The sequence below is a fragment of the Epinephelus fuscoguttatus genome, linkage group LG22 (assembly GCF_011397635.1).
Source record: "Epinephelus fuscoguttatus linkage group LG22, E.fuscoguttatus.final_Chr_v1".
Classification (NCBI taxonomy): domain Eukaryota; kingdom Metazoa; phylum Chordata; class Actinopteri; order Perciformes; family Serranidae; genus Epinephelus; species Epinephelus fuscoguttatus.
This window is the reverse complement of record NC_064773.1, coordinates 423,960-434,592: the sequence shown is the minus strand read 5'-3', so window position 1 is coordinate 434,592 and position 10,633 is coordinate 423,960. Positions and strand designations below refer to the sequence as shown.

The 10,633-nt window shown below is 43.3% G+C and overlaps 1 protein-coding gene across 1 annotated transcript in view; it reads left to right on the top strand.

Annotated features, from left to right (window-relative positions):
- Positions 1 to 1,119: 1,119 nt before the first annotated feature.
- Positions 1,120 to 10,633, top strand: part of stab2 (stabilin 2) — a 45,737-nt gene continuing 36,223 nt past the window's right edge. The window contains exons 1-10 of the mRNA XM_049567391.1: positions 1,120 to 1,209; positions 2,689 to 2,813; positions 3,082 to 3,197; positions 6,186 to 6,271; positions 6,474 to 6,540; positions 6,947 to 7,042; positions 7,142 to 7,264; positions 7,381 to 7,577; positions 8,198 to 8,325; positions 8,405 to 8,538. Coding sequence (XP_049423348.1) covers positions 1,120 to 1,209; positions 2,689 to 2,813; positions 3,082 to 3,197; positions 6,186 to 6,271; positions 6,474 to 6,540; positions 6,947 to 7,042; positions 7,142 to 7,264; positions 7,381 to 7,577; positions 8,198 to 8,325; positions 8,405 to 8,538 — 1,162 coding nt within the window. The remainder of the gene's footprint in view (positions 1,210 to 2,688; positions 2,814 to 3,081; positions 3,198 to 6,185; positions 6,272 to 6,473; positions 6,541 to 6,946; positions 7,043 to 7,141; positions 7,265 to 7,380; positions 7,578 to 8,197; positions 8,326 to 8,404; positions 8,539 to 10,633) is intronic.

The window sequence follows — 10,633 nt, the reverse complement described above, 5'->3', positions numbered from 1 at the left end:
TAAAAAAAGAAGAAGCATTAAAATGATCACAAAGATAAATCAGATTTTATAGTTTTATTTTTTCTTTATCAACCATCATCATCATCACCATCATCATCATCATCACTTCATAATGATTCATAATAGCAACTCATTCTAAATGATGTAATGACGTTCAGGCTCCTGGATGTTTCTGACTGTGGAATTTATTTCAGAGTGATTTATGATGATCTCTGTGTTTCTGCTGCTGTGTGACGAAGCTTCAGTGATGATAAACTCTCTGATCATATGATATAATATATATATATATGTGTGTGTGTGTGTGTGTGTGTGTGTGTCACTGCGGTCACACAGAGCTGACAGTAGTTTGGATCATGTGATTAATGATGATGAGTTTAAAACAAACAACACCGTCCTGTTAGTGTGACCACTCAGCAGAACACACACTCTGTGTGTGTGTGTGTGTGTGTGTGTGTGTGTGTGTGTGTGTGTGTGTGTGTGTGTGTTTGATGACGGAGCAGAAAGTTTCAGGAAAGAGAAAACCAGCGACAGATTGGTTTTTACAGTCCAGGATTTCCTGCTATTCTCTGGACACACATACATATTTTTGTGTCCTCAGCTGTCAGATTTATTTTTGCATCTTGACACGTTTCAATGCTGCAGAAACATTCTTCACACTGAGTTCATAAAGTCCTGCAGACACAAAGTTTAATGTTATTATTATTATTCATAATAGGAGGAGCAGTGAAGGAGGTCTCAGCACGAACAGATGCTCTTCACAGAGAGAACCTTTTTATGTCATTTAAACTTTTCTGTCACGTTCATAAAAACAGTGACGTCTTCAAAGATTAAAAAACAAAATGTCTTTTTTCTGTAAAACATGAACTCAGATTATTTTTGTTTGGTTACGAAGAATTTAAAAAAAGAAACATGTTGATCTTCCTCGTCTGTGTCGGTGTGTAAAAATAATCTGACTCAGCAGATTCCTCTGAGTCTCACTGGATGTTCAGGAAACACATGGAGGGGGAGGAGGAGGAGGAAGAGGAGGAGGAGGAGGAGGACCTGATGGAGGAGGAGCAGGGGGAGGAGGAGGATTAAAAGGAGGAGAGCCGGTGACAGACAGAGCTCAGATCAGACGTCATGGAGTGCTGTCGGAGTTTGAAGCTGCTGTTTGTCCCTCTGATGATGATGATGATGATGATGAAGATGAGCTCAGCTGCGTCTCCTCAGGTACAGTCTGATCTTCATCTCTGATTTTATCATGAACGTGTTTGACAGCAGGTACAGGAACACCATCATTAAATATAAAGTTGGTTAATTTTCTTCCAAAGTAAAAAGATAATTTTTAATATTTCAGCTCAGTGAATGTGTTTGTGTCAGCCTTCATCATCATCATCATCATCATCATCATCATCAGCTGCAGCATCTTCTTTTAGAAAACAAGTTTTAAACTTTATCTGATACTTTGGAAACTATAAATTTGACGCAAAGTGCTGCTGTGAAGTCCTCCAGGTCTGCTCCAGGTCTGTTCCAGGTCTGCTCCAGGTCTGCTCCAGGACCTGTGTGTGTGTACGAGTGTGTGTGTGAGTGTTTCCTGGGTGGATCAGATGGAGCTGATAACCACAGCAGTTGTTCCAGTAGTTTCCTGTTTACGCTCCATCACGCTCCACATTAACATGTCTGATGTCTGTGATCCTGGAGGTCCTGGAAAAACACTGTCTGTTTCTTTGTATTTTAGAATGAAAGAGGACAGACGAACAGTTCATGTGACCTGACTCATATCTGAAGAGTTCTCAGATCTTTCTGGATCAAGTGTTGGTCCAGATGTTGACACTTAAAGCTCAGTGAGCAGAGAGTGTGAAACTGACCTGTGATCAGTGAGCAGAGGCTGAGCGCTGCTCGTCAGATCAGATCTGTTTGTTTGTTTGTTTGTTTGTTTATTTGTTGCAGCATCAGATTCAGAACATGTTTACAGAAAACACTGAAGCTGATGTGAAGCAGTGCAAACATGAAATATATCATTCTGGTTCAGATGAATCCTGGAGCAGGTTTTAATGTGGACGAGTCAAACTTTAACATTTAAGTGTGGCTCATGAACGTGGTTTAAATCAGGCTCAGTCAGTGTGAGACTGTGGACTCTCAGACTAAGTGACAACACCTGGGTTAAAGCTCATGACCTTCAGTACAGGCTGATGCTGTTGGTCTCATGTGCCCATAAAGACCAGTGGTGGGGAGGAAAACACCGTTACTGGTGTGAATGTGGAGACCGAACTGAGGCAAAAAGAATTTGTCAAAATACAAACTGTATCACAGTGACTGACAGTAAAAAGCAAAGTGCTGCAGAGCTAAAGAGGAAGTGACCAAGCTGCAGTTTGAGTTCAGTGTAAACGATAGAGAACGACAGCTTCAGGTGAGGTGTCCTCATAATTATCTTTACTTTATATTTCTTACATTAATGTTTTAATAGCCTGAGTGACATCTGCCTTTATAGACTCTGTGGAAGAACCTTTTTCACACGTCATCCTTTTTAAACAAACTGAACTCAGTCCTCTTGAAGTGCACCAGAAAGTGGAGCAACAGAAAAAGGCCTCAGTCCTCTTTAGATATATATATATATATATATATATATATATCACATTATATTATATTGACATAGTTCTGTTCTTCGCACGAACGATGATAATGATGATGTGACGCTGTTTGTTTCAGAACTTCTGCTCCAACTCAACGGTGCTGAGGACTCGGACGGCGTGTCACTCATGCAGCATCAGCATGTTGATGCCGTGTCCGTCAGGATACAAACAGACGCCACGATCCACCGCTCAGGACTGCAAGTGAGTTTTTTTACAACGCTCCAACGAAAGCACCTGCAGAGAAACAACACAGAGGTTCAGACATCATCACTCACTACAGACAGTGTTACACACACACACACACACACACACACACGCACACCAGCTGATTCTCATTTAGATCCAGTTTGAAGTTAGTATGTGTTCTCTCAGCTCCAGAGTTCAGTTCTGCAGCAGGTTTATTACCTGGAGATGTTCTGATGTAGAACAGGAATAAATCTTGATTGTGTGTGTGTGTGTGTGTGTGTAGGTACCACATCAGGACTCCCAGTCTGAAGCTGCTCATCAGCGGCTGCTCCTTCGAGTGTTACCGGGACGAGGAGGTGAAGACCTGCTGTCCTGGTTTCTGGGGTCCGGACTGTAACGGTGAGAACACAGACACATGACACACTGATGGAGGTCTGAGGTCCAGATACCTGCTTGTGATGCCTCGATCAGTGTTCACTGAGGCTTGATGTCGACATGTTGGTGGCGCTAAACAACCAGAATACATGTTGACATCATACATACGTTTCTGTAAACCGCAGATATGTTTCAGTGTTATGTTGCAGATATGTTGGAACTTTGTGTTCTTACAGCTCTGTGGTTAACATGCGGTTCTGTTCAGGCACAGAAACCTCTCAGTTTGGGTTAGAAAAAGATCAGGTTTTGGTTTTTGGGGGGAAACATCTCAGCTGGAGAAACAGTGACAGGAAATAAAACTATCCAGTGTTGTGTGTTGGTGTTGAACAGTGTTTCCAGCTCAGCCGGTGTGTCTCTAACATGTCACACCATCCACCGTCCCCTCCACCTGATGATGACACAGTCAGCTCAGATACTATGTCACTTTAGAAACACTGGTATGATACATATTACAAATGATCTGTGGTTTGCAGAAACGTACAATGCCGACATGTTGCACATGTGCAGACCGTGCTGCTGTTGGGGACAGCTGACGGGGTCATTAATGTCCTGGACAGACTGAATGAGATCAGTGTTAATTTAGATCTGCTGTAAAGAGCAGGGGCACCAGGTACTAGCCCTGAGGTACTCCACAGTGGGTCTTTACATGTGGGGTAACAGTGAATCAAAATGGACACCACATCCTGTCTCCTAGCAACAGTCAATGTTGGTTTCTTTTGACCACTTACGTCTACCCAAAAACTGTCTGTGCCAAAACCTGACCAAACTTTAACCGCACAGCTGTCGTCAGATTATTATCAGGAACTCATTCAGCAGTTGTTCAGCTCCACTGATGGAGCATCTGCTGATTGAAACCTATCAAGATACTGATCTTTAACAATCTTACTTTTCATCATAATAATGAATGAATGAATGAATGAATGAATGACTTTATTTTGATGAAAGCAAAAACTAAAAACAAAGAAAACAAAAAGAGACATGATGAAAAGGAAGAAGTGAACTCTTCTATAATCCTCATTCTCTTATTTAAACATGAAATTGTCAAGAACTCTCCCAAACTTATTGAACCAGCTGTGTATCATGCCTACGCGAAAGTCACTCTCTGACCCCGGAAGTCACTGACCAAGTGCCGGCTTTTGGTGACTTTGGAGTGAGACCGCGTTGATTTTAATGTTTTTTGAAATTTAACATAGATCATTAATATATATTAGAGAGAATTTTGGTCCCAGTACTGACCCCTGGGGTACACCAGAGGTACTGTTACTACATCATGATTTAAAATAATCGCATGAGTGAACTCTGCAGCATCCTGTCTGTAAGAGGCCAGCCACCTGTAGAGTCACACCTGTGGGGTCACACCTGTGGAGTCCCACCTGTAGAGTCACACCCCTGTAGAGTCACACCTGCAGAGTCACACCTGTAGAGTCACACCCCTGTAGAGTCACACCTGTAGAGTCACACCTGAGGACCTGAGGCTGCTCTGATACATAAGACTGAATCCGTAGAGAGGATGAGTTCAGTGACAGAGGAGGCGTCCAGGTGACACATCCTCCTGTCACATGTGGAGCGTGCAGTCCTGCAGGAAGCAGATGGTCCTGCAGGAATCAGGACTTCCTTCCTCTCTGCAGTCTCTCAGTCAGCAGCAGGACACAAATGTGCTGACGGTCACACATGGAGCTGAACGACCACCTACAACCATCAGTGTGTCACCTCCTCACCACGTCTTAACTCATAAAGACCACTTTGTTTTAACCCTTTGAAACCTGACAGCAGACTGGCCTGATTTATTTTAGAAACATGGACAAGAAGACAACGAGCAACCAAAGAAAAAATGGCCCAGAAAATAGCAAGAAATTATAAGGAGAAAATTCAAAAGAAGAAAATTTGAAAAATTTGCTTGTTGCCTTTCTTCCCATGTTTTTGAAAGAAATGGCACCAACCTGCTTCAGCAATAACAACAACAAGACAACACAACATCAAATCATCGCAACAATAAAACTACAACATGAGGATATAACAAGATATAGTGTTAGCTCAGGTGATTTCATCTTAAATGTAAAACCATCAAAGCTGTGACACTGTCTGATCTCACCTGGGACACAAACACACTGACTGATGTCGACCAGCAGCTCCTAAGATCACTGACGTTAGTCTGGTTGTGACGAAAGCAGAGATCCGTCTCACTGTCAGCTGAGTTCACAATAGTTTAATGTAAATGGGTTTGTGAAGTCCAAGTGTCTCCTTTATAAAACAACATTTACGATCCATACTAAAAATGTACCTACAGACAAAAGCCAAAAATGGTGTGTGCCAAAAAAATATTCAGCAGTTTCTACAGTCAGGCTCCACCTCTCTGTCTGTGTTGTCAATTCCCCATCTCCAAGACGTCTGTAAGCATGAGTCAAAGTTTCTCCCATCAGGTCTGTTTTTATAGATCACAACTCCTCAGTGGGAAGTGGCGTTCGCCTCTTTCAGGTCTCGTTTGGTACGTACAGTGTTTATAAATGAGAAGAGAGATGATTCTGCAGCAGCTGTGTGATGGTCTGTGAACTGATGTTTTGATGTAGTTTTGCTGTTGTTAAAGGTGGACTGAGAGAAAAACCAAATATTCTCCATGAACTCATCATGGGACAGGATCAGTAACTGATATACAGATGGTCATGTTGTGGGTGAACTGTTCCTTTAACTCGGACACGTCCACAGGTGGACACAGTGTTAACTCGTCCTGATGACAAGTGTTTGTTCTGAGAGGAGGAGGAAACAGATCTGTGGAAGAAGTGATGACTCGTAGAGATAAGAGGAAGAAGATAAAGAGAATGAAGAGAGGGAAGAGGTGGAGGAAGGAAGTGGAGGGATGGATCTGTTTCCTCACAGAAAATACAAGAACAACGTTGTCACAACGCTCCGCAAACGTCTGCTGACTGTTTCCTGTTGTGGATGTTTGTGTTTCAGAGTGTCCTGACAGTGCTGACAGACCCTGCAGCGACCGAGGAGTCTGCTCTGACGGACTGGGAGGGAATGGAACCTGCAGCTGTCAGGTGACCCCACATACCGCCGTTAGGTTCTACCTGATCTCTCTGAAGAGGTTCTGTGATTACATAGTGGTAGTGAACATTCAAGATGTTCTAGTTCCCACTGAAGACGTTCTACAAATGGCTGCACGTAGCAGTGTATGTAATGTAATGCTTTCCTGACATTAGTGTGTGTGTGTGTGTGTGTGTGTGTGTGTGATAATCTCAGGTGGGTTTTGCAGGAACTGCATGTGAGGATTGTGCACCTGGTCGATACGGAACCACCTGCGGCTCAGGTAACGTGTCATGACATTGATAAATAAATCACATCAATTAATTCTTCGCATTTATTTCTCATGTGTTCTTCTTCTGTTGTCTCTGCAGTGTTCTTGTGTTCTTCTGTTGTCTCTTCAGTGTGTTCATGTGTTCTTCTGTTGTCTCTGCAGTGTTCTTGTGTTCTTCTGTTGTATCTGCAGTGTGTTCATGTGTTCTTCTGTTGTCTCTGCAGTGTTCTTGTGTTCTTCTGTTGTATCTGCAGTGTGTTCATGTGTTCTTCTGTTGTATCTGCAGTGTGTTCTATTGTTCTTCTGTTGTCTCTGCAGTGTTCTCATGTTCTTCTGTTGTCTCTGCACTGTGTTCATGTGTTCTTCTTCTGTTGTCTCTGCACTGTGTTCATATGTCCTTCTTCTGTTGTCTCTGCAGTGTGCTCATGTGTCCACGGTCTGTGTGACTCTGGTTTGAAAGGTGATGGTAGATGCACCTGTTTTTCTGGATATAAAGGTCCAAACTGTGATCAAGGTCAGTCGCTCTGTTGATGGCTTCACACTGATTATTATGGAGTCTTTATTTTACCATGTGGTTGCCAGGATGTCACCTGTCACCTGTGTTGTGTTTCAGAGTTACCTGAGTGTGCCGCCCTCAGCTGTCAGCAGAACGCTCGCTGTATGGAAGAAGCTCTGACGGGACAGCTGGTGTGTCAGTGTCTCCCTGGTTACCAGAAGTCAGGAGCTCAGTGTTTATGTGAGTTTATAAAGAATCATCAGACAGTCTGGTGTCTCATAGGTGATGTCCAGGATGTTTGTGTCTGTTCTTTACATTTTAAGACCGGGATGTCGTTGTGATGTTTGTCTCCTCAGCAATAAACCCGTGTGTCCAGCGGGTCTGTCATGTCTACGCCTCCTGTGTCCATACTGGTCCTAACCAGCACGTCTGTACCTGTAATGAAGGATACAGCGGGGATGGACGAGTCTGCATGGCCATCGATCCATGCCAGAGCAAACAGGGAGGCTGCTCCGCCGAGTCGGCACGCTGCATCTACGACGGACCAGGGAACGTGAGGACACACTCTGGTCAGGGGCGAGATAAAGATCAGGAGCAGGATCAGGATCAGGAATCAGATCACAATCATGACCGATAAATAGGACCAAGATCAAGTTCAGAATCACAAGATGTGTCAGCAACAGATTCTGAAACTAGAACAGAAATATGATCGTCAGATTTATATTTATGAAGACAAATATCACAAACCACGGTTAGCCTCCAAGGGTTTTAGAGTGTACAACGTCCCACTGTCCTTGGACCCTCTGTCCTTGAACTTTCTGTCCTTGGACCCTCAAAGTGGATAAGGAAAAACTTCCCTAAACAATTAACAGGGAGGAAATGGAAGAAAGGAATCAGGATTGAGGTCTAAGAACAGGACCAGCAGTAGGAACAAGATTAGATTTAGGAACATTAGTGGTATCAAGATTAGGAGACAGATCAGGAAGAAAATAAGGTTCAGGATCAGAAACAGGATGAGAATAAAGAACAGGACTGATAATAAAGAGCAGCTGTGTGTTAGTATGAGATGATTTTATTGTCATATTATTAGACGTGTTCATGTTGTGGCTGTAATGACCACTGCAGCCTGCTGGGGGCAGCAGAGGAAATTAACCCTGTGTGTTTCCTGTTCAGTCTCATTGTGAGTGTCTCCCTGGTTTTGATCACCTGTCGAACGGCGGCTGCAGCCTGAAGGATTCCTGCACACCTGCTTCCTGTCATGAGAACGCCAACTGCACCACGGTGGGACCAGGACAAGTCGAGTCAGTCGCCTTCTTTACTTCTCTCCTGTTATCTACTCGTTGTTTACATATCTTTAACATGTCCAAACATGCCCCTCAGCTGCACCTGTCTCCAGGGTTACCTTGGTAACGGTAAGGTCTGTTACGGGGACATCATGGAGCGTCTGAACAGTCTGAACACGAAGCCTGGAGGACAGTGGAGCGGTCAGCTGAGCAACGCCATCACTCTGTTCGGTAAGAAGAGAATTTATTTTTAAGTACGTTTCACTGGACAAATGTTTTTGTCCACACAGGAAGAGACGTCTGTAGGAACATTTAGATTCTTTGATGAAACAGATGAGACAGAAGGTGTTCATCTGTGACCTTTTGACGTGTTGGATAGAGCCAGGCTACCTGTTTCCCCCTGTTTACAGTCTTTATGCTAACCTAAGCTAAGCTAACCCATAGCCTGTATTAAGAAGTGGACATAGCACCTGTCTCTGACAGGTGACGTCAGTGCCGATGTGCCTTAAACCTGCATTCTTTCTAATGTCCAGCAGGGGGCACCTCTATGAGTCTATCAGTAAATGAGTCTATGTCTCACTTCATTTATGACCTCAGTAAAAGTTTTCTTGTGGTCTCAAGATGTCTTTGATACAGCTCGATGTTCATTTAGTAAATTATGGTTCCAATTACAGTAAAACACCATAAATCGGGAGTTTTTAGGGTGTAGCTACCTTCTGATTGACAAGTCACTACCATGGTGACCCCGCCCATTCTCACTCCCAGCTCTTTAAATACCGCCACCTTGTTAGCTGATCTTGGTGTCAGACACTGACGCACCAAGATGCTCTTCATGGCACTGGGCAGCAGCTATTTCTGACATCACTGGCAACAACTGTATTTTAAATGTTGTTGCAGAATTCTTTGCTGTGGGACGAATAAAGGATTATTTCACCTTACCGTACCTTACTTTTTCTTACCTTACCTTACCTTACCTGTAGCTGGTAACCTTACCTTACCGTACCTCACCTTACCTTACTTTACTTAACCTGATGTTACTTTTCCTTACCTTGCCTTACTTTACCGCACCTTACTTTAGTGTACCTTACCTTACCTAACTTTACTTAACCTGACCTTACTTTTCCTTACCTTACCTTACTTTACCGTACCTTACCTCACCATACCTTACCTTAACTTACCTTACTTTACCGGATCTTACCTTACCTTACCTTACCTTACTGTACCTCACCTTACCATAGAAACAATGAGAAAGTCGCTATAGGGCGGCAGTGGAGGTGGATGAGTCAAACAACCTCCAAATTTTCAGTCAGCAACCCGCTGTTTGTTTCCTGTGTGAAACCAAAAGTCAGTGGAGTTATTTTATTAAAAACGTAGTGTGCTCATATGTGTAGCATGCCACTCTAGTGACAGATGTCATGTGAGGTTACATTAGGAAGAATCGCATGTAGTTTAAGCCAAACAATGATTTTTCTAAACGTAACCACAAACTTTTGTTGCCTGAACTGAAGGAAGGAAACATAAAAACAAAGTGTTTTACCCACATTGTAAGTTTATTTAGAAAAAGACACAATGCATGTAACAGGCGTAAATTTGACTTGCTGTCCCTGAACATCCAAAACAGACGTAGGAGGACACCTAAGATAGTGTGTCATATTTTGATGTGACAGATGAACACATCCTCACTGTGACCTCGTCACATGTCCACGTTTGGTCATGGACTTTCCACGTCCACATATGGCGTCCAAGGTACCCTGGGTGTGTTGGTTGTTGACGTTCTGGGACGCCGTGTCAACTTGAGCCTGTTACATGCATTGTCTGTTTTCAACATACACTTCTGTTTTCACAGGAAATCTCTGCACCCTTTCAATGCTGTCCTGCTGCCTTTCTTGCTGACGCTGACAGGTGCTGTTAAACAATAACGGCAACCAGCTGTGTATCATACAGCTTTTGTTGGTATCTGACGCTGGAAGTCACTAAGCAATCACCGTATTTTGACAACTTCAGAGTGAGACCAGGTCGGACAGAGCACTGGTGTTTGGCAAGTTGGGATGAAAACGTGTTGGGTGACCTGTCAGTCAGAGTAGAGGTGTATCAAAGCGTATCCATGGTGACACTGTATACATTCAAATTGGTGTGAACTTGTGTTTCTTGGGGGTGTTTTCTATGTTTTCATCTCAGAACTTTGATTGATTGATTTGATATTTTATATTGATATCTAAGGGCAGAGGCTCTTCCATGAGCCTGTTTAGTTCATACGTGTGTGTGAGATCATGTGTGTTTGGATTCAGGTTGTTCTGTTCCAGACGTGTCGCTGCAGATTTGTTCA